General features: G+C 41.2%; 1 protein-coding gene across 9 annotated transcripts in view; it reads right to left on the bottom strand.

The window, feature by feature from the left end:
- Positions 1-23,217, bottom strand: part of grm5b (glutamate receptor, metabotropic 5b) — a 578,722-nt gene that overhangs the window by 20,153 nt on the left and 535,352 nt on the right. For all 9 annotated transcript variants that reach the window (XM_063053886.1, XM_063053882.1, XM_063053885.1 and 6 more), the window contains exon 8: positions 18,735-19,674. In XM_063053886.1, coding sequence (XP_062909956.1) covers positions 18,735-19,674 — 940 coding nt within the window. The remainder of the gene's footprint in view (positions 1-18,734; positions 19,675-23,217) is intronic.

Here is a 23,217-nt window from a genome sequence, read left to right as displayed (position 1 = left end):
AGTGTGGGCTGGTGGTAGAGGCAGATATGTTAGGGGCGTTTAAAAGGCTCTTAGATAGACACATGGGCTATGTGGGAGGGAAGGGTTAGATCAATCTTGGAGTATGCTAAAAGGTTACCCAACATCGTGGTCAAAGGGCCAGTAGTATGCTGTACTGTTCTACTGTATGTTCTAATTCCATAGAGATTAGGTATCTAGGTCAGCAGAAATGGCATGCTAAATAGAACAATGCCAATGGAGATATAAGAGGTAAGATTTAATAAACCTATTGTCTTCATCCATGATGTTTATGGAATAGCTACAGTGCTGAGAAGTGATCAAAGAAGCCACAAACTTATTAACAGAACAATGCATCACTGTAAGAATGCAGATAGAGGTGACAGGCTGGTTGAGTAAAAGTGCTCACCAGAGGACATGTGGCCTGTGAAAGCATGGCTACTGAGTATAGTTACTTTGGAGGAATGTGGTTAATATTTAGCTAAATCTAAGGTATGCTGTATTATGATCATGTACTAACCAGAGGCAGGTCTTCATGGTACATAAAGATAGGAGAGGCTGATCATTCACTTTCTTGCTTTGGACTGGTTGAAAGGTGATAACAAAAATCCTGTCAAATGTTTGCTTGTCTCTGAAATTACCACTGCTGGAGTGTTCAGGCAGAAGTGCGCATTGTATGAATCATTTCATTATTTTCATGTTACTTCATTACACACTTTCTCCCACTGAGTCAGTGCCAGTTGTCAGAGCACACACAATATCCCCTGCTTATTTGCCAGCAATCTATTCTCGTTTTCCTGCTGCCAACTTCCCCCTGATTTTTTGCTACACAAAGGTTCATTTTCAGATTTATTTGCATTGAAACATTCAGTGAAATGCATCATTTGTGCTAGGGGCGGACTGCAAGTACAATTGGCACAGTAGCATAGCAGATAGCACAACGCTTTACAGTACAGGCACCCTGGGTTCAATTCTCGCCGCTGTCTGTCAGGAGTTTGTACGTTCTCACTGTGACCACTTGCGTTTTCTCCGAGTGCTCTGGCTTCCAGTTGGTCGATTAATTGGCCATTGCAAATTCCCCGTGATTAGGATAGGGTTAAATTGGGGGAGAGCTGGGCAGTGTGGCTTGAAAGGCCGGAAGGGTCTATTTTGCGAGATGTGCCTGATCTGTTTTGTGTTTTTTTTTGTGCAGGAGGAGGGGTTTGGTCATTGAAACGTGCGTTGCAAGTGCTGCTTGAAAGGCCAGAAGGGTCTATTTTGCGAGATGTGCCTGATCTGTTTTGCTTGGTTTTTCTGTGGGAGGAGAGATTTGGGGGTTGATGTGCCTGTTCACTTTTTGTTCTTCTGTTTTGTAGGGAGGTGGAATTTTGGGGGCTGATGAATTTTGGGGCCTTGCTTTCTTTCTTGGTTTCCTGGCTACCCAGAGAATTGAAGAATTTCTGAATCGTATTCTCTGATAACAAAATGAAGCTTCGAACCTTTGAAGCATTGCCACACATTCCAGCACCTACATAGCATGCCTACAATGCTCAGCAGAACAATACAGAATACACCAAAACTACAGGAGTAAATCACAGTAGCCAATTAAAACCTACCAACACACAGTATCTTTGGGATGTGGAAGGGAAGCAGAGCACACCCATGTAGTCATCAGGGGAACGTGCAAACTGCACCACAAGTCAGGATCAAACTAAAGCTGTGCAGCTGCAGTACCAACTGCTGAACCCTGGTGCCTCTCGTGTTGCACTTCAGACTCCATGGAATCAGCCCAAAAGTTAACATGGACCTTGGCCAGAAGCACCCAGACCTATTTAGTGATTGGTGCAACTTCTCTAATCTCAATCTAATCCAGATAAAGTCTAAATTTGGGTGTAAAGCCTGTAAAAACAGGAAATGTTTCTGAAAATAGAGAAGAAGTGCACACTTTTTCCAAATATTGAAACATAATAGTGATTGTACTATAAATGTGACACCATCAGCAAAGCTGCCCTTTGGCTTCAAGTCAGTATCTGACTTAAGTTATTTCAGCACTTTAGCATTTCTCATGAATGCCTTAATTTTAGGATCCTCTTTCTGGTTCAGATTTGATCTATATCTTTATCTCTTTAGCTTTGAACTTTCTCACTGGAAAAAATATAGACTGAATTTGAAAATGACAGTAATATGAATGATGTACTGAACCTTTATTTAGAAAGGCCAGGCTGAAGCATTGACAGCTCAGGAGTCTGAGTGCTAAAGGGAAACAAAGGCTGCAAGGCTCCTAAGACAGTTGGTTGCTTTTGAAGTAAATATCTTAAGATTGACATTAATTGAATTTAAACAGTTTGGAAATAAATTTGTGTTAAAATCATGAGTCATGCTTTTATTTGTGCAGGATATGTAACAGCCTGGAGAGGTGAGAAAGAAGCAAATATTGACTGCTGAGAAATTCCCTGGATACATTTAAATTAATTAAATGTAGATGAAATCTATGATTTAGTCAGTCAATGCCATGAAAGTTGCATTTAATTTTATCTGAAAGATATATTCAGTTATTAGTGGCAGGTGCCTGGGGTCTCATCCTAAGGGCCTGTGATACTTGAATTTATTAGCAGCTGATTAAATCTGTTGAATTAAGAAATTACAGTTATACATTGATGCATGTTGCAAAGAGCTAGTGCTTGCAAGTGCAGTTCCAATCGCTGCCTACACTCAGAACAGACTCTCATTTCACAATAGCTGCAATGGCCAATGTACACAGTTGCTTAATAAAGTTAGACTGGATAATTTGTGTTGCATTGTGAATATCAGATCTGCAACATGCAAAAACCTTCTTTGAGTTTGCACACATTTTTCTGTCAGCATTAAAGGTGTGAGCCCATGGCATAGTGTCTGCACATTTTCCACTGATTCAGAAAGGGGAAGTTCAGGATCATGCCAGGCTACGATATAATGATATTCATTCCAGGAGGTCCTGTGTTCTGAGAAATGGTCCATAATGCATTTTTCATATGCCATATTGTGTGTGTGTGTGTGTGTAGAAACATGAAAAAAGATAAATTATGTTTGTTTATTTTTCACATAAATTCTGTAAGCCCAAATTTGATTTCAAACCCCAAATATCTGGGTCATGATTTGTGAATCTTTAAAGGTGGGGGTGGGGGAGTGGGGGAGGGGGGTTCTGGAACCTGAACATCTGTGAACATCTGTAACACAGGAGTTGCTGTATTTATACTAGGGCACAGGGATTCCCAACTTGGTTAATGGTATTGGCCAATGGCATAAATATCCTTGTGGGGTAGATTGACCAGTTGATAAGTGATAGTGCCACTGACTAATTAGATAGAGTAGATGGATGTCAGACCATGAATACTGCATTAATTAATACTCCAGAATGCAACTACAGAGGATCAGAACAGGATTCTGCAGTTACAGTATTTTGTTTTATATTAGCTCTTAGAAGAAGAAAGCCCTTAACTCCGGGTGGAGTCGGACACTGTCATGCCGGCGTTTTTTTTTAGCAGACTTTCTTATTTTACGAGGCCGAGTTGCTAGCTCAATGCTCAACCCAGCACGGATGGAAAGTGTGCAAGGGAGCCGGCTGGATTCGTACTCGGGAGCCTTTGCTCCGAAGTCCGGCGCTGATGCCACTACGCCACCAGCCGGCTATAAGCTCGTGATAATGTGTTGAAATTCTGTGGTGGTGGGTTCCACAACCCAATTCCCTCAAGTATTTACGGGCTCTTTTGTCTTGGTATGGATCACCAAGGAATAAGCTTTCATAGAGGAAAATAGGAAACCATCTCTTAACCTTTTCTGTTAAGTAGACTAAGACTCTTATGTGTGATACTTGAATTATATCAGTCCTGGAGCAGAACAGAATGCATGGTTTAATGTTGAAAGCATTTTCAGATTATGAGCTTATATTTTGGGGTGATATTTATGACTGCTTTACACCACTAGTTATGTTTAATTCCATTTTATAAATATCAATAAGGTTCTGGTAATAGATGCATATGAAATGAGGTATCCTTTCACTTTAATTGCTGACTTTTCAGCATAAAAAACAAGGTAAGCAGCCAAAAAAGAAGTAATTTAGGTTTAAATTCAATCTAGCTCTCATTAGATGACAATCTCCATCACACATATTACCATAAATTTGCAAATTAACACCAATTTAATAAAACCATTTGGATTTGTCACTGTAGATACACAAATATTGATCATCTCAAGGAAAAGAACTTAAAACCTTTGCATTTGATTTCTCCTGATGTGTTTAGCAATGGAATCCGGTCAATCTATCTGAGCGACATTATTGTAAGTATTTTATTGTGCATTTTTATATGAACATAACTTTAACTCATACTGCTGGTAGACAAGTTATTAACAATAAATTACGGATTTTTCTCTGTCATCTGCAGCAACAAATATAGGACAGTTGAAAGTACAGTGACATAAGAAAGCTGGAGACACTAGAACATTTATGGTGAACAGAAATCACCAATTCAACCAAGAAAAAACTGAGACACAACCTGCTGCTCAGAGCAGGTGACAGGGACAGCTCCCTGAACATTGCTATGTTCCTCTAAGAATGCAGACTCAACCTTTGCAATGAGGCCCCAAAGGTAATGTTAACTGGCTTCTAAAGTGTGAAATTGTTGTGGTGAAGAAAGCAAGAAAGAGGATCTAAAATCAATAATGACTAGGAGTAGAGTTGCTCTTCTGGCACCAGAAAGAAAAATAAATAACACTCTTTTCCAAACCAATGCCCATTTAAACTCCCTCCTTATGCACCTAGTTGAGATTCAGTGACCTTTCCATAGTCATATTCATAGTCATACTTTATTGATCCTAGGGGGAAATTGGTTTTCGTTACAGTTGCACCATAAATAATAAATAGTCATGGAACCATAAATAGTTAAATCGTAATATGTAAATTATGCCAGTAAATTCCAGGACCAGCCTATCGGCTCAGGGTGTCTGACCCTCCAAGGGAGGAGTTGTAAAGTTTGATGGCCACAGGCAGAAATGACATCCTATGACACACTGTGCTGTATCTTGGAGGAATGAGTCTCTGGCTGAATGTACTTCTGTGCCCTCCCAGTACATTATGTAGTGGATGGAAGACATTGACCAAGATGGCATTCAACTTAGACAGCATTCTCTTTTCAGACACCACCGTGAGAGAGTCCAGTTCCATCCCCACAACATCACTGGTCTTACGAATGAGTTTGTTGATTCTGTTGGTGTCTGCTACCCTCAGCCTGCTGCCCCAGCACACAACAGCAAACATGGTAGCACTGGCCACCACAGACTCGTAGAACATCCTCAGCATCATCCGGCAGATGTTAAAGGACCTCAGTCTCCTCAGGAAGTAGAGACGGCTCTGACCCTTCTTGTAGACAGCCTCAGTGTTCTTTGACCAGTCCAGTTTATTGTCAATTCGTATCCCCAGGTATTTATCATCCTCCACCATGTCCACACCGACCCCCTGGATGGAAACAGGGGTCACCGGTACCTTAGCTCTCCTCAAGTCTACCACCAGCTCCTTAGTCTTTTTTACATTAAGCTGCAGATAATTCTGCTCACACCATGTGACAAAGTTTCCTACAGTAGCCCTGTAAACCTCATCTCCCTTGCTGATGCATCCAACTATGGCAGAGTCATCCGAAAACTTCTGAAGATGACAAGACTCTGTGCAGTAGTTGAAGTCCGAGGTGTAAATAGTGAAGAGAAAGGGAGACAAGACAGTCCCCTGTGGAGCCCCAGTGCTGCTGGTCACTCTGTCGGACACACAGTGTTGCAAGCACATGTACTGTAGTCTGCCAGTCAGGTAATCAAGAATCCATGACACCAGGGAAGCATCCAACTGCATCGCTGTCAGCTTCTCCCCCAGCAGAGCAGGCCGGATGGTGTTGCACACACTGGAGAAGTCAAAAAACATGACCCTCACAGTGCTCGCTGGCTTGTCCAGGTGGGCGTAGACACAGTTCAGCAGGTAGACGATGGCATCCTCAACTCCTAGTCAGGGCTGGTAGGCGAACTGGAGGGGATCTAAGTGTGGTCTGACCATAGGCCGGAGCAGCTCCAGAACAAGTCTATCCAGGGTCTTCATGATGTGCGAGGTCAATGCCACCGGTCTGTAGTCACTGAGGCCACTGGGGCGCGGCGTCTTCGGCACAGAGATGAGGCAGGACGTCTTCCACAGTACAGGAACCCTCCGGAGCCTCAGGGTCAGGTTGAATACATGGTGAAGTACTCCACATAGCTGAGGGGCACAGGCTTTGAGCACCCTGGTACTGACACCATCCGGTCCTGCGGCCTTGCTTGGGTTGAGACGTTTCAGCTGTCTTCTCACCTGTTCAGCCGTGAAGCCCACCATGGTGGTTTTGTGTGGGGGAGGGGTATAGTCATGAGAGCAGGGTGGGGGACTGTGAGAAGTGGTAGGAGGGGAGAGTGGAATATGTGTTGATTGGGGGCCAACAACAGATGGCTCATGTGGGGGATGGGCAGGGGTCACAATGTCAAATATGTTAAAGAACAAGTTAAGTTCATTGGCCCTGTCCACACTGCCCTCAGCTCCTCTGTTGCTAGTTTGCCGGAACCCAGTGATGGTCCTCATCCCCCTTCAGACCTCTCTCATGTTGTTCTGCTGGAGTTTCCACTCAAGCTTCCTCCTGTACCTGTCTTTAGCCTCCCTGATCCTGGCTTTCAGGTCCCTCTGTATCGCCCTCAGCTCCTCCCTGTTTCCATCTCTAAGCGCCCTCTTTTTAGCATTTAGGATGTCCTTAATGTCCTTTGTCACCCATGGCTTGTTATTTGAATAACAAAGGACAGTTCTTGTCGGAACATTGCAGTCCACATAGAAGTTGATGTAATCAGTGATGCACTCTGTGAGCACATCAATATCCTCTCCATGTGGCTCACAGGGTGCCTGCCAGTCTGTCACCTCAAAACAACCCTGGAGCGCCTCATAAGCCTCCTCCAACTATTTTCTCACTGTCCTCGAGGTTGCAGGTTTACTCTTCACCAGAGGCATGTAGCGGGGTTTTAGATGCACCAGGTTGTGATCTGACCTTCCCAGTGGGGGGAGGGGAGAGGAGCTGTATGCATCCTTAACGTTAGCGTACATCAAATCCAGAGTCCTCTCCCCTCTGGTTGTACAGCTCACATACTGCGTGAAGCTGGGCAGTGGTTCCTTTGGTACAAACTACCTACATGTGAATCACACCTAGAATCTTTCTAAATGTACTTCCTTTTTTAAAATTTTATTTCTATTTGGATAAGGTATTCAAGTATTATACAAAGTTTTTTTTAACATGTATAACCTTTTCCATTTTTTATATATGTATAAATCTATAATTATTTATACATTCACAAGTACACATTGAGATGATATAAAAAGTAATTAGGTGCCTAAATAGATAATTATGTGCAGTTGTAATTCCATTCTATTAGACTAAGAAATGATAATGGTTGTTAAAAAATAGTTATAACAGTGGTTGAATAATAATTTCCATGTATCTCTTCTGGTCCATTTCTTTCTGGTCCAAAATATTGTATGTAACCCTATGTAACTTCCATCGTAGGTGTTTATATCTTAACTCGTTCATGTTTGCTCCTACCCACAAACATACTTATCCAATCCCTATGTACTTATTTACTTCATTTTATCATTTTTTTTCTTTTCCTTTACTTGTGTTAATTCCGCGTTTTCCAAAAAAGAATAGTAAACATTCGAACCAAGGGTGTTTACGTTAACACTATTACTATGTTGATGAGCAAAGCAGTATAAACCATTAGGAGAGTCATCTAAAGTCTGCTCGCTTTGGGGTTATGAACGCAATCCATTTATTCCAAATTTGATAACATTTTTCTTTTTGAATTCTCAGAGAGTAAGTCATCTTTTCCATTTTAAATATTTCCAAAATAATTTCATGCCAATCTCCTAATGTCGGTGATATTGGATTTAGCCACTTTCTGGTGATTGATTTCTTACTTGCCGCTAAAAGGGCCTACAGCAGCTTTATATCTTCTTCTGTTCCAAAAACAATGCATGCCCTAAATAGAGAGTCTCAAAGTTCAGAGGTATCTGGGTCTTAAATACCTTAGCTAATGTTCTGTGAATACCTTTCCAATATAAACTTAATTTAGGGCAATCCCAAAAAATATAGAAATGATTTGCCTCCTTGGAGCCAAACCTTCTCCAACACGTCACGTTTGTGTCTTTATATTTTTCCTGGTATGGGGTCTTGAAGTATCTTATAATATTTTTTCAACAATGTTCTCCCAAATCAATGAGTTAGTCGAAGACCACTGAAAGCTGCATATTTTCCCCCAAGCCTCCTCTGAAAGTACCAACCCCGCTTCTTTCTCCCACTTCTCTTTAATATACAATGTGTTTACATTTTTAGCATTGAAGAGGGCATTACATAATCGAGAAATAGATTTACTTGGTATTGAACTGTAAACTGAATTCAGAATCTTGAAAAATTCTCATTTTATTGTTGATAAGTCTGTATATCTACAACTCTGGTTAACATAGTGTTGTACTTGAAGGTACCTAAAAAAGTCATTATGTTCTAGGCCATGTTTGTCCTGCAGGGATTGAAAACTTTGTAATACTCTTTTATGTGTGACTGAGAGGTAGGTTGTAAGACCTTTCTTTATCCATAGTTCAAATCTTTTATCTCCTCTGCTGGGAAGGAATTCGGTATCATATGCACACCATCTGAAAAGTTTTCAAATGTTATTGATTCCACATGAATTAGCCACCTTCTGCCATACTTTTGATGTGAGATTTATCCAGCTGTTTTTAAACTTTTCCAATTTGGCCATCAATCCTTTGTCAGCTATTTAGGCCTGTAGAGGAAAACTGTCAACCAATCCAAATTCCATTTCCTTCCATCTAGCCTTATATTCCCTATTACACCAATATAACAGAGGGGTTATCTGTGAAGCATAAAAATAATTTCTCAAACAAGGAAATGCTATACCTCCTCCTCCTTTCCCTAACTGTAACGTGTTAAATCAGATTCTAGGTTTCTTTCCTTGCCAGATAAAGTGGGAAATCCATTTGTCCCATTCCCTGAATTGATTATTGTCCACCACCTCCACAGGTAAAGTCCGGAAAAGGTAAAGTAACCAAGGGAGAATATTCATTTTTATGGTATTTATCCTAGAATTTAAACTTAAAAAAGGGGATAAGATTCCATCTATGTATATCTGTTTTTATCTCTGAAATTAATGGCCCATAATTTACCTGTGACAATGTTGAAAGATCTTTTGGCAGGGTTATTCCTAAATATTTTAATGATTTAGCTTCCCACTTAAGATCATATGTATCCTGCAGTTTTTTGGATATTGTATAATTTAGGGACATAACCTGCATTTTCTTTACATTAATTTTATAATCTGATATTTTCCAGAACTCATCCAACAGTGTAAACAATCCTATAAATGCCTTTTCTGGTTCACTCAGATAGACTAAAATGTCATCTGCAGATAACGCCACCTTCTGTTCAATCCCTGCCACCTTGATACCTTTTACAATTTCACTCTGTCTTATTAGTTGGACAAGAGGTTCCATATATATAGTGCAAGAATGAGAGGAGAAATTGGGCATCCCTGTCCAGTTTCTCTCTCTAAAATAAAGGAGTCAGAGAGGTCCCCATTTATCTTAATATCAGCTGTAGGGCTGTCATATAAAGTCTGGATTACCTTAATAAACTTTTCTTGAAAGCTGAATCTCCCTAACACTCTGTATGGTATAGGAATATCCAACTAACTGAATCAAAAGCTTTCTCAGCGTCTAATCCCACTATCATTGTCTCTGTCCCGTTCTTAGTAACCTGTTCTAGTATGTGTAAAGTTCTCCTTATGTTGGCCTGAGTTTGCCTTTGTTGAATAAATCCAGTCTGGTCTAAATGGATGAGGCCAGGTAGAAGCTTTTCCAGTCTGCACGCTAATATAGATGTAAATAATTTGTAATCCAAATTAAGAACACTGACTGGCCGGTAATTACCACATTCTAGTTTATCTTTACCCTCTTTAAGAATAACTGAAATAATTGTTTCTCTCCATGAAGGTGGAATTTCTCTTCTTTGTAAGATCCAATTAAAGGTGTTAAGTAATAATGGGGCTAACTGTGACTTCAGTGATTTGTACCACTCTGAGGTAAACCCATCAGAGCCTAGAGATTTTCTGGCCTTTAATCTAGAGATGGACGCTTTCAGTTCTTTGGCAGTTACTGGTTCTAATAGGCATTCATTTTGTAAATCTGTGAGCTTGGGTAGATCTAAAGAATTCAGGAAAGTGTCTATATAGGGCTCACTGGAGGCCTGGGGTTGAGAGTACAGCTCTTGATAATATGTTTCAAAACTCCCTTGAATTTTCCCTGTTGGCCATCAATCCTTTGTCAGCTATTTAGGCCTGTAGAGGAAAACTGTCAACCAATCCAAATTCCAAATTGCCAGATGGAAGGAATACGCAGAGGCATGGAAGGTCCTGAAGGAAAACAACATCAGATTCCAGACCCTGTATCCAGCTCGGCTAAGAGTCTTTCACGATGAAGGGACAAAAACCTACGCTACAGTGGAAGAGGCAACATCGGACCTGATGGACCGGGGACTACCCATAAAAGTTATCACCCAACCGGAGTTGTTACTGGAGAGGATTCGGCAGAAGTCATGGCAACCAGTGCAGCAAGGATGCTCCACGCGGACCGGAGTGTCAAGCTACAAGGGAAAGCTTGACCTAAAACAAAACAAAAAGCTTTGTTTTTGGATTCTTTATTTTATGAATTGTATTGTCTGCTTGTTGTTTACATAACTTATATGCTAATAATCTAGCTGATTTACCTCCTACTTCATAGTTCTTTTGTCCCAGGTAAAGAAAATTTCTTTGAGTTTCATATGTATAAATATCAACAATTTCACTTTGCAATTTCTTAATTTCCTGTTTTAAATTAGAATTAATTTTGTTGTTATCTACAACTTGAAGTTGTTTTAATTTTCCTTGAAGGTCTGCTAATTTTTGTGCATTGATTTTTTTCATGTGAGTGGTAATGGAAATAATTTTCCCTCTCAGTACAGCTTTCAACGTATCCCATAAGATCACTGGTGATGTTTCTCCCGTGTCATTAAGGTCTAGGTATTCTTTGATTTCTCCCCTTAATCTCTCCATTACTTTCAGGTTATTGAGTATATGTGAATTTAACCTCTATAGTGTTTTCCTCATTTCCCTTTCCAGGATTAGAGACATAGAGACTGGGCTATGATCTGACAGATCAATTGTTGCAATATTACAGTCTTTTATCCTGAGTCTATCTATATTATATAAAAAAAGAAGTCTATCCTTGAATAAGCTGAATGAGGGAAAGAGTAATGTGTATAGTCTTTACTAGTGGGGTGTAATTCCCTCCACACATCTATAATTCCCAACTCCTCCATCAATGAATTCACTTTCCTATTCTGAGTAACTGTTCATGAAGAATCTAATGCAGGGTTTAACCTCATATTAAAATCCCCTCCGCAGATTACTACCCCTTGAAAACTGACCATTAGGTCAAAAATGTGTCTATAGAATGACCATTCACAACCTGGTGGAGCATAAACATTCAACAAAGTTATTTCAGTACCTTCTATTCTTCCTGTAATTTTTACAAATGGTCCATCCTTGTCTTTAGTCTCTGAAATATGTTCATAATTAAGAGCACTTGATATATTAAAGTAACTACCCATCTTTTGTGGCTCAATTTACATGATGAATAAAATACATGCTTAAAGCCCATGCTTTTTAATTTTGCATGTTCGGATTGGCTCATGTGTGTTTCCCGAAGGAAAGCTATTTGTGCCCTCTCTTTTTTTAATTTAGACATAATCTTATTTCTTTTAATTGGATTCAAAACCCCATTAACATTATAGGAAATTATTTTTACCAGTTGAATCAGCATTTTTCTCTAATAGAAAAAGAACACTCTCCTTTTCTAAACAAACAGTAAGCAATTCCTTCTCAACAGTAAACCAGAACATAAAACCACACCCTAGACATTTTTGAACGTATAACATTTGAAAATTTTCCCCGACTTCCCACAGTGAGGCCTGAGCACCGACCCGCCTCAGTTCAGAGGGATAACCTCTATCTTCACCCCGTGTTAGAGGGCCTTCAGCAGTGTAAACAATCATAGAGAATTGTCTCCTTTTTATGTCTCGACCATATTGCTATCATTCAAGTTATTCCGTTTAGTTTATCTGCAGTTACCAGCTTTCATTTTACCTTTAAGTCCGATTTACTCTTTTCAGTCCTTTCTCTTAATTAATCTGTACTCTCTGTATGTTCACATCTGACAATTTGCAGCTTTCCCTTGTAGCTTGACACTCCGGTCCGCGTGGAGCATCCTTGCTGCACTGGTTGCCATGACTTCTGCCGAATCCTCTCCAGTAACAACTCCGGTTGGGTGATAACTTTTATGGGTAGTCCCCGGTCCATCAGGTCCGATGTTGCCTCTTCCACTGTAGCGTAGGTTTTTGTCCCTTCATCGTGAAAGACTCTTAGCCGAGCTGGATACAGGGTCTGGAATCTGATGTTGTTTTCCTTCAGGACCTTCCATGCCTCTGCGTATTCCTTCCATCTGGCAAGGATCCCCGGTGCGTAATCATGGTCAAAGCTGATTTTACAGTTGCTCCACATGAAACCTTTCTTGTGCCATGCCCGTTTAAGCACCTCTTCCTTCGTTCTGTAACTGAGAAATCTGACTAGAATCGATCTGGGCTGGGCACCTGCCCGAGGCTGTGGTGCCAACGCACGGTGAACCCTTTCTAGCTGTAGGACTTTTGCATCTGGTATATCAAGGTTCTCTCTAAGCAGCTTCTCCACGAAGAGAGTCACCAATCCGGGTTTACCTTCAGCTCCTTCGGGAACTCCACAGATCCTCACATTTTCCCTTCTTGAGCGGCGTTCTTGGTCTATTAGCTTCCACTGGAGCTGCTCTCGTAGCTTTAGCATTTCTGCTATCACTTCCTCTGCATTTTTCAGTCTCTCCTCAGTCCCTACAATCCTCGCTTCGGCTTCATCGAACCTCAAATTAGTTTTTACTATTTCTCCTTTAATATCTTCCAGCTGTTTGTTGTTATCTTGTTGGAACTCACAAATCTCTCTGAGAATCAAAGTCAGATTCACTGATTCTTCCTCAATACCTCCATCCTGGCTAGCCGTGGGGGAGCTAGGCCCCTCGTCTTGCTGCGTCTCTTTGTATTTATCAGCCTTCTGAGCGGACTTTTTATTCTTGTTCTTAGACATCATCCTTGCCCCTTTTATTGATATAGTTATACAATACTAACTATTTGTCTAATTTCGACTTTGGGGCAGTTTACCTCTTTTTTGTCGAGAGACCTTTCCCTGCGCCGTTGTTCCCTTGATGACCCGGAGGTCCCCTCTAAACGTACTTCCATTGAGACTCATGCAGTTTAGCCTGTGTTTCACATATTACCAGAGACTTCAAACCAAACTTGAAGTGTTCCCAGGTATTGAAAAACTATCTGCTCTCTGGTCATCTACAGCCGACATGTACAAGAAGTTGGGAGTTAATGTTACCCATTTCTCATCATTTCAATACCAGGGTGGTTCAGCACTCCACTCAGCCATTTTCAACAGTAAAATTCCAGCTTCTCCTTTTTATTTTGATGTAATTTTTACTTTGAGACTTTTTTTTACCGTGCCCATGGTTTATTCTTCTTCAAATTATGGTATTGCTTTGCACTGCTGTAACTATATGTTATAATTATGTGCTTCTGTCAGTGTTAGTCTTTGGTTTGTCCTGTTCTCTGTGAAATCACTCCGGAGAAACATTGTATCATTTCTTAATGCATGTATGCATTTCTAAATGACAATGAAAGAGACAGAGTGATCTCATAATCTAAATCTAAATCTCCAGTATTTTTCGTGTCACTACTTTAATGATTTATTTTCCAAGTGGAATTTCAAGCCAGCATGAAGTGGGTAGTGTCACCAAAGATCTATAACTGAAGGATGTAGGTCTCTGCTTTCAAGTTGCAGTTTCTGATTACGTTCCTGAAAAACTGACTGGAAATTGACAGCCAAAGTGAGGAATTGTTATGGGGCAGCACGGTAGTGTAGTGGTCAGTCTAACACTATTAGAGTGTCAGCTGTAAGATCAGGGTTTGATCCCAGCCTCTGTCTGTAAGGAGTTTGTACGTTCTTCCTGTGGCTTCATGGGTTTCCTTCAGGTGCTCCAGTTTTCTCCACATTGCAAGAGTGTATGGTTAGGGTTAGTGAGTTGTGGGCATGCTGTGCTGGTGCTGGAAGCGTGACGACACTTGCGAGCTGCCTAATACATTTCCTCACTGACTTCATTTGATGCAAATGATGCATTTTACAAGTGGCAAATAAAGCTAATCTTTATCTTTATGGTTAGCAACAGGCATTGCAGGCCTCAAGGACAAGTCACTTTGCAAGAAGATCGATATAAAACAATAGCTAATCAAAAATGTAATTACATTAATCACATCTGTGTTAGTAAGATACCATCACAGCAGCTTTAAAGTATTAAGATCCTTTCATAGCAACTTGTGTTAGAAGTGAGTAAGTCAAGTGATTCAAGAATTAAACATGAATGTTCTAGATTATTGTAAAAAATAATCCTTTCAGGGGTATCAGTTTGTGAAGTGTACATTCATTTCTACGTCTGACTTTGCTGGGTGTGGCCATTTGGTTTGAAGAAAGGGCATAATCGATCTTCGTTGAACTTACTCCATGACCTATCTAACCATTTCCTCCTACATAGCCAATAACATTCCATTTTTTCTTCCATCCATGTCCCTATCTAAGAGACTTTTAAATGCCCCCATTATATCAGCCTTTACTACTACACATGGCAGTACATTCATGACACTCATCAATTCTGTGTAAAATACCTACCTCTAATATCTCCCTTAAGATTTCCTTCACTCACCTTCAAGGCATGTTCTCTGGTATTGGGCACTGCCACCCTGGGTAAAAGGTGCTGGCTGTCCACTCTATCAATGCCTCTCATAATCTTATATACCTTTGTCAAGCAAGAAAGAGCTGAATAACATAGATAGTCCCAAGATAGATCCCAGCTGTTCTGGTGATCCAAAGAAATTCCTGAGAAGTCGGCTGCTCTGATCCTACTCTAGGAAGGGCAGGACTAGGACAGGTCCTTATTCCTTCAGTGGAGTTCCAGACCTTGAGATTGGAAGTGCAAAGGTAATTTGAACTCTGAAGCTTGCCTCCTGCCAAAGGCTGTAGGAATAGAATATAGAACATAGTACATCCCAGGAAATGGTCCTTCAGTCCACAATGTAGTGCTGAACTGCCTGATTAAATTGATCCCTTCTGCCTACACAATGTCAACATTCCTCTGATCTTTAAATATTTATGCGCCTATCGACAAGCCTCATAAATGCCTCCATTGTACTTGCCTCTGCTGCCACCACTAGCAGCACATTCCGGGCACTGACCTCTCCAAGTTAACAACTTGCAGTGCACTTCTCTCTTCAATGTACGTTCTCTCACTTTATATGCATGCCTTCTAATATTACACTGTTCAGCCATGGGAGAAGATAATGGCTTTCTACTCTGTATACACCCTCATAATCTTATAAACTTCTATCATGTTTCCCCTCAGCTTGGCTGGATTAAGCTCCACTGTAGCTCAGCATTTAATACCATCATTCCCACAGTCCTGATTGAGAAGTTGCAGAACCTGGGCCTCTGTAGCTCCCTCTGCAATTGGATCCTCAACTTCCTAACCGGAAGACCACAATCTGTGCGGATTGGTGATAACATATCCTCTTCACTGACAATCAACACTGGCGCACCTCAGGGGTGTGTGCTTAGCCCACTGCTCTGCTCTCTATATACCCATGACTGTGTGACTAGGCATAGCTCAAATACCATCTATAAATTTGCTGACGATACAACCATTGTTGGTAGAAACTCAGGTGGTGATGAGAGGGTGTACAGGAGTGAGATATGCCAACTAGTGGAGTGGTGCCACAGCAACAACCTGGCACTCAAAGTCAGAAAGATGGAAGAGCTGACTGTGGACTTCAGGAAGGATAAGATGAAGGAACACATACCAATCCTCACAGAGGGATCAGAAGTGGAGAGAGTAGCAGCTTCAAGTTCCTGGGTGTCAAGATCTCTGAGGATCTAACCAGGTCTCAACATATCAATGTAGTTATAAAGAAGGCAAGACAGTGGCTGCACTTTATTAGGAGTTTGAAGAGATTTGTCAACAAATAGGCTCAAAAACTTCTATAGTTATACCGTGGAGAGCATTCTGACAGGCTGCATCACTCTCTGGTATGGAGAGGCTACTGCACAGGACCGAAAGAAGCTGAAAAAGGTTGTAAATCTAGTCAGCTCCATCTTGGGTACTAGCCTACAAAGTACCCAGGACATCTTCAGGGAGCGGTGTCTCAGAAAGGCAGCATCCATTATTAAAGACCTCCAGCACCCAGGGTATGCCCTTTTCTCACTGTTACCATCAGGCAGGAGGTACAGGAGCCTGAAGGCACACACTCAGTGATTCAGGAACAGCTTCTTCCCCTCTGCCATCCGATTCCTAAATGGACATTGAATCTTCGGACACTATCTCACTTTTTTAATATACAGTATTTCTGTTTTTGCACATTTTTAAAATCTATTCAATATATGTAATTGCCTTACTTGTTTACTTATTATTATTTATTTTATTTTTCATTATTATTATCTTTTCTCTGCTAGATTATGAATTGCATTGAACTGCTGCTTCTAAGTTAATAAATTTCACGTCACATGCTGGTGATAATAAACATGATTCTCATTCTGATTTGCCATTTCCCTGCCTCTTAACATTGTCTGATCTCCTGCATGTTCTTTGCCAGTCTTCCACACTATCCACAAAACCATCGACCTTTATAGCATCTGTAAACCCACTAACCTAGCCATCCATGTCTTTTCCCAATCAATCATGTACATCACAAACAGCAGAGGTCCCAGTACAGATCCCTGCAGAAGAACACTTGTCACAAACCTCGAGCCAGAGTAAGTCCCATTGAACACTACCCTCTGCCTTCTATGGGCAAGCCAATTCTAAGTCCAAAAGGCCAATTTACTGTGGATCCCATGCATCCAATCTTCTGGATGAGCCTACCATGAGGGATCTTGTCAATTGCCTAGCTAAATTCCACATGGACAATATCCACAGCTTTTCCTTCAACTCCCAGAAAAACTCAATCAATTTAATAGAACATGACTCATCCCATGCAAAGCCATGCTGGCTGTCCCTAATGAATGCAGTACCTACGTGTGCATTGCCTGAGGCCCTGGTGTGAAGAAACAACTCACTTCGCCACTTGCACCTGGCCCAGGATGTGCTGGTAGAGAGTGGGGACAACAGTTTGGACCCAGCTCAGTTAACATAGCACATAATTGAAACGTAGTTTCAGATCGCAGTAACCAGGAAGATATGTGGTCTGCTTCCTCAACTTGACATTATGATCACACTGGAAAATATTGCCTTCTAGTTTTCTAGCAAAGCTCAGACTTCCTCTAATGCAATCTTTGGTTTTAAAATGATTCATATCTAGGATAGCTTTTCAGATTGTCAGGGTGACTGTGAAGGAGAAAAGCTGCAAAGCAGAATAATGTTATTACTAATTGTGAATAATTGTATCATATCAATTTACTACTAACTTGTGAGGTCTTGTGACACTGGGGAAAGGACAACAAGTTCCAACTACTTTACTGTTCTTCCAGTTTCTACTAATCAGCCAGTCACTGAATAATCAACAAACAAAACCCAACCATATCTGCTTGATGATAATGATGTTGAAAAGCAGACTCATTTCCATCAAGGTAAAGCAATATTAAATATTTGAACCATTTGACAACATTAACATCACATACTGTATCATTGCATTACACATGATCTGTGTAATAATTTTGTAATCAATGCCAATCAAATCATTTCCTCAGATTCTTTGTCAGATATTTATCACAATTTTCCTCTGCTATTTCAACATAGTGAGGATGTTAACGGAATCAAAATAAATAGATTATTGCCTCTACTATAATGTTGGAGTTGAAAATTTCAGAGCAAGACAACAAGCATTTAATCTCAGTGTACAGGTGCATGTCCCTGGTCTTCTAAGGCTGTACCCCTGCAACTCAAGGTTCGACGTGATGTGTATTCAGCAATGCTCTTCCTACACCACTTTGGTAACATGTGATATTTGAGTTACTGTTACTTTCCTGTCAGCCTTAAACAGTCTGGCTATTCTCCTCTGACCTCTCTTATTGACTAGCCATTTTCATCCACAGAATTGCTGCTTACTGGATTTTTTTTTGCACCATTCTCTGTAAACTCTGTGCGTGAAAAATCCCAGGAAATCATCAGTTTCTGATGACCTTCCCCATTCCGATGTTTGGTCTGAACAATAACTGAACCTCTTAACCATGTCTCCATGCATTTCTGCATTGAGTTGCTGCACACGATGGGCTGATTAGATGCTTGCATGAGGGAGCAGGTCTACAGGTGTACTTAATAAAGTGGCCACTGAGTGTAAGTGCAGGCATCACAATGTATATTCTTGTGGTCAACGTCATCAAAATGATTAACAATGATCTTAGAAGTTTAATTTCCAACCAACATTAAAGATTATTAATGCAGTGACTCCATTAAACAATATCCTAAGGAAAGCAGATGATTTGGATAACAAATTTTCTCTTACCTTAGAGTTTCTCCCGATGAACCTCTCCTTTTCCATAGGTTAACCAAACTGCTGGAACGGCTAGCAGCAGAGGATGACTTTCCATCACCAACATGCATCCGGACAACAGTCGAGGTGGTAAATGCGCTGCGCACATTCCGTTCAGGCTTGGCCAGAATGATATAGACCTTCGGAACAAACATACAGCCCAGTGCCACTGTGGCACTTAGACTAACAGAGAAACACATGGTAATGATCTTGTAATTGCTTCCAAAGTAGATGGGAACAAAGGCGAGCCAAATGATACAGGTTGTGTACATGGTAAATGCAATGTACTTTGCTTCATTGAAATTGGCAGGGACGTTCCGAGTTTTAAAAGCATAGAAAGTGCAGCTTAAAATCAGCAGACCATTGTATCCAAGGGGAGCAACGACGGCTATGTTGGTGGTGTTACATATCAGCTTAACATCTCGGATAGTCGGGTAATCATGAATGACTTCTGGTGGCTCCATTATGAAAAGAGAAACAATTATCCCTAGCTGAATGCATATCAGCATGGAGGCAATAACCAGCTGGGCGCAAGCACTCATAAACCTGGGCTTCTTAGTGCAGATCTTCTTTTTGCTTCCAGCGAGGATTCGCGCAATTCGATTGGTTTTTGTCACCAAAGCAGAATAGCTCATGGCGGGGGACAGACCGATGCCAATTCTCTGAAGATAGCAGTAAATCTTTTGGGGCTTGGCAATGAGAGAGAAGGTACACAGATATCCCAGGAAGATTCCCACTAGAATGATGTAGCAAAGCTCTCGGCTGGATGACTTGACCACAGGAGTGTCGCGGTATACCATAAATATAAACATCACAAACATGGTGGCCAAGAGACCGAGGCAGGCGAAGACTACAGCAGCAATGGGCTCAGGGTCTCCCCATCTGAGGTATTTCACTGGAATATTTTCACAGTCTGTAAATTAAAAAAAAACAATTGTGAACATAATATTGCATATGGCTAATTAACTATCAAATAGTGTATATTGAGGTGCCTGGGTATCCAGGGAGGGGTTGCACCTCTGGTGAAGGGACTTGTCATGTCCATTCCGGGACAGTTCATTCATCTTTGGTCCCCTCTGGACACACTGCTCTCCAAATATCATGCGACAGCAGCCACACCCCGGTACACTGCTTTGACAAGCGGGCTAAATCCAGGGAGGGTAGCCGGCAGCCTCACGTCCTGGTGGGACAGGGACATGCCTGTCCTAACATGCAAAGTCAGCACCGGTAGACCGGATGGATGAGATCTACAGTGAGATCCAATGGCCAGGAAGGTGGAACTGCAGAACTGCAACACCCTGCGGAGAGCGAAGGGCATGACAAGGCATTGGAGACATCATTGTCATTCACTGCAACCGAGGAAGATGCCAGTTTGTGATGTTTGTTCATACCACTGGACCTGGACTTCTCAGGTCGAGGGATTGAAACTGACTCAGTGCAGTGGCTCCTGAACTTTAAAAATTCTCCCACACAGGTTCCTGTCATTGTTGGACACTATGGATAATCACCTCTGTATATGATGGGATAACTGTTGAACCCAAATGTTATTGCTTCTCACTGAAAGGTTGTCAGAAAACCTTCAATTGATTCCACTTGCTATTCATAGAAATAAAGAAATGCTTTTAGACGTTCAGTTCAATCATTTATATTTACCGTTTTGTACCAGTACCAATATCAAGCCCCCATTTTTATAGCCAGAGCAAACAAGATCTTTTCTTATTTCCTTGACAAATCTTTCTGCTCATACATATTGAGATTAGTATCATTATTCCAGATTTTTCTATTGGTGACAAAGTGATTATCCTACTAGAGAGGTACTGAGGGAGATTAAGTGAAATCATTTGTGTGGCTGTCGACTTTTTCTATGTTGATTATTGTTCAGCATAAGTTCTGGGGAATAACTGGTATCTAGCAAGTGTAGATGGACACGGTACACACAAACAGCAAACAGGAAGGTAAAATGCACAATTTTTACTCAACAACTCAGTGGTGAATATTTTACAGAGTGCAAGATAAATTTTGGAATATGTGCATTCATAGCCGAAGTATCATGAAGGCATTCTTAAAAATATTATTTTTTATTTTAGTAATTATTGTACTTTTGAAGTATTTTCCTGAGGAAATCACAAGCTACATTTATTTTAGTCAGAAAAAGTAAGTAGTAATTCTGACTTTGTACCGTATGCTATTTAAATCTCATGCAAAAGAGGGTAACAGATTTATATATAAGTACAACACACACAAAAGGCTGGAGGAACTCGGCAAGCCAGGCAGCATCTATAGAAAAGAGTACAGATGATGTTTCAGGCCGAGACCCTTCAGCAGATGCTGGAAATCCAAGCATTTTGTGTGTGTTGTTTGGATTTCTAGCATCACAGTGCACCCCCTGGAGGAGGATTGAGTGCCGTGTTGTATGATGTGGGCGATCATGCTCTATGACCATGATTGTTCTCAGCAAATTCTACAGAAATGGTTTGCTTTCCTCTAGGTAGTGTCTTTACAAGACAGGTGACCCCAGTCATTGTCAATACTCTTCAGAGAATGTATGCCTGACATCAGTAGCATAACCAGGACCTGTGATTATGCACTAGCTGCTCAAAGAACAATTCACCACCTGCTCTCAGGTGCTTCACATGACCCCGATTGGGAGGGGCTTAACAGGTGCTACATCTTGCTCAAAGGTGACCTGCAGGCTACCGGAGGGTAGAAGCGCCTTTTACCTTGTTTGGGAGAGATGTATCTTCACCTCGCCAGTCACTGATAGCAACTTCAAACAGTGGCCAGTTCCATGGCAGACTGCTGGTTTGTACTCCTATATAATGTTGTGCCTGATGTTGTACCCAGACATCTTTCATGCTTAATAATGCTGTGTTCTAAGATTCATTAATTACTATCAGTAATCTGCTTTCTGCAGGTTGGTTATAATTTTATTCCGTTTCCTAAATTACCAGTTAGATTCACTGCGTCATTAAACATTTAAGGACCATCACCTCTAGGAAGGTAAGTATAAATATAAATGGCTACAAGAAAATAATTAGGATTTTATGGCTAAAAGGGGAGATTTTGTAGATCTGGAAGTAATAAGAACGATGCAAAGAGTTGCCAGAGAAGTAATCAAATCATTACTTGCATGTTGATGCCACTTTGCTATCTGATTCTACAGTCCCGCTAAGAAGGAGCTTATATAAACATCAGCTGAGATGGGCTGCTGAATCAGACAGCAAAAGTGGATAGAAATATCTGGGAAGTTTTACTCATGTGAAGACTCTCAAACTCAAGTAAGAATCAAAAACCAAGTAACCTCTGTTCAACTACATTTGTTTTCATCCCCCAAAGCAAGAGAGGATTGAAGTGGAATTGTATCACTTCAAACACATTAAATCAAAGTAATTTTGGATTCTTTCAATCCCAAATGGCAGTTCCATTTTAGTAATCCAACTTTCCACAGGATTTACACAAGGTGAGTATTTGTGCAGTTCAGCACCGCAAAAGCTCCTACTGCATCTTGCCCTGTCGTCTGGTACCTTGCTTAGTTTCTAGGAATGCGTGTGCCAGTGGGATCAGCCTTAAAAAGGGTGTTAAAATCGAGGCGCATTACTGGCAGTGGTGCTGTGCCAGGAAACCGGTGAAAATTCCCACATTTCCTGCTGTTTCATGCTAAAAGCTAGATCCATCAATAAATCACCCCATGTCTTGTGTGGAGAGGCTGCCTGTGAAGGCTGGTGTTGGGCGTGTGATGTAGGTGTCCAGTGCTGAGATGCTGGGCTGAGGTCTGTACCCTGGCTGGTCTGGTCACTGTGGACTTGCAGCACCTGCTCCATGTGCTGTCGGGGCACTTGGCTTCTATGATCATTTTTCATCTTTCCTGCTGGATGTGATGCAAACTGGTTTCCCCCTCTTAGTTTGGCAGCACAGCTGTTATTAGCCAGAGATTTCTCTACAGCAACAGTGGCCACTGAACACACAGGGAAACAATGCAGGGATTCCTGTAGATTCATAGAAACATAGAAAATCTACAGCACAATACTGGCCCTTCGGCCCATAATGCTGTGCTGAATACGTACTTACTTTAGGAATTACCCAGGGTTACCTATAGCCCTCTATTTTTCTAAGCTCCATGTACCAATCCAGGAGTCTCTTAAAAGACCCTATTGTATCCGCCTCCACCACCGTCGCCGGCAGCCCATTCCACGCACTCACCACTCTCTGCATAAAAAACTTACCCCTGACATATCTTCTGTACCTACTTTCAAAGCACCTTAAAACTGTGCTCTCTTGTGTTAGTCATTTCAGCCATGGGGAAAAGCCTCTGACTATCCATGTGATCAATGCCTCTCATCATCTTATACACCTAATTATTATACACCTTATTCTCATCACCTCATTCCCTGGTGCAACAGTGGACAGCATGGGTAGGGCAGCAATTGGCACCAGGTATGCAGTCTGAGTAGCTGTG

The sequence above is a fragment of the Mobula hypostoma genome, chromosome 7 (assembly GCF_963921235.1).
Source record: "Mobula hypostoma chromosome 7, sMobHyp1.1, whole genome shotgun sequence".
NCBI classification, from domain to species: domain Eukaryota; kingdom Metazoa; phylum Chordata; class Chondrichthyes; order Myliobatiformes; family Myliobatidae; genus Mobula; species Mobula hypostoma.
This window is presented reverse-complemented; position numbering and strand designations above follow the sequence as displayed.